The 1,172-nt window shown below is 51.1% G+C and overlaps 1 protein-coding gene across 1 annotated transcript in view; it reads right to left on the reverse strand.

Moving 5' to 3' along the window:
- DNAJB11 (DnaJ (Hsp40) homolog, subfamily B, member 11) overlaps positions 1-1,123 on the reverse strand; it is a gene marked incomplete at its 5' end in the record, with an annotated part of 12,882 nt that extends 11,759 nt beyond the window's left edge. The window contains one exon of the mRNA XM_009322907.1: positions 959-1,123. Coding sequence (XP_009321182.1) covers positions 959-1,123 — 165 coding nt within the window. The remainder of the gene's footprint in view (positions 1-958) is intronic.
- Positions 1,124-1,172: the final 49 nt, after the last annotated feature.

Here is a 1,172-nt window from a genome sequence, read left to right on the forward strand (position 1 = left end):
TCGGGGGACAGCAGGAGCAGATGGAAACCAACAGTGACAAAAGGGAGACTAAAAGGACAGAGAACATTGAAGAAACAGATCCCACCCCCCTGCCTAAATTGCATTAACATGTATGTATACAGCAGAGAAAGTAGGCTTTGACTTTAAACATTTGGCTAATAAAATAATCTATATGCAATTTATATAATGCACTGTACTATTAGTGTCAGATATCATTTGTATGCTACTATATTATCATGGAAACAACAGGAATCCTCATGCATATGTGACTTAACACTTATTTTTCCCACCTTAATGCCTTCTAAAAGGCAAGCTGACCACCTTTCACCTCCTATCAGCTCAGACTTACTCACAGCCAGGCCCTATACGTACACATACCTGCTCCTGTACCAATACTTATAGCTGATACAACTCTATTTCTTCCTCAAGGAATTATTAATAAATACCAAATAACTTTAACTTGCTGCCTTCACTTTCTCCTGGCTAAGCAAACGAAGGTCTTTTATTGTCCTCCAACAAAAGGAGCTCTCTAATCAGCCTGACAGCCTCTCTATCTTTGTTTTTTATTTGGTAGAATGTCTGAAGTTCAATATGGTAATAGGGGAGGAGGGATTGCACCTGCACCTTATAGAAGGGCTTTTACATTCCACAGAAGCCCTCCTTTCTCGCTCCCCTGACTGTTACAGGATGAAGCCTCACGAGACAACTTGCCGGCCAAGCTCGGCTTCACGCTCTCAGCACGTTTTACCACGAACCCCAACTACCCTCCACAGTCTGAGAAGGGCCGGGAGGACTTCAGGCTCCCCGAGTTCCTTACAACAGGCTGCAGAGCTTCGCCCCTCTCCTTTCCCAGCAGCCACACCAGGCCTCGCTACACCCTGCCCCACACCGCAGGCAGCGCTGCCGCTCAGCAGCACGGGTGCGGTACTGGGGGGGAGCCCGCGGCCCCCGGCCTCACCTCGTAGGCGGCCCCCAGGTCCTGGAACTTCTCTTGCGCCCGGGGGTCGTCGGGGTTCCTGTCGGGATGGAGCTGCAGCGCCAGTTTCCGGTAGGCCTTCTTGATGTCCTTGATGGAGGCGCCGCGGGACACCCCCAGGATCTTGTAGAAGTCCCTCCTGCCGGGAGGGGAAAGGAGAGAGCGGGGAAGGGAGCGAGGCCCCGTCAGCGCCGCG

This window comes from Pygoscelis adeliae, unplaced genomic scaffold (assembly GCF_000699105.1).
Source record: "Pygoscelis adeliae isolate BGI_AS28 unplaced genomic scaffold, ASM69910v1 Scaffold554, whole genome shotgun sequence".
Taxonomy (NCBI): Eukaryota; Metazoa; Chordata; class Aves; order Sphenisciformes; family Spheniscidae; genus Pygoscelis; species Pygoscelis adeliae.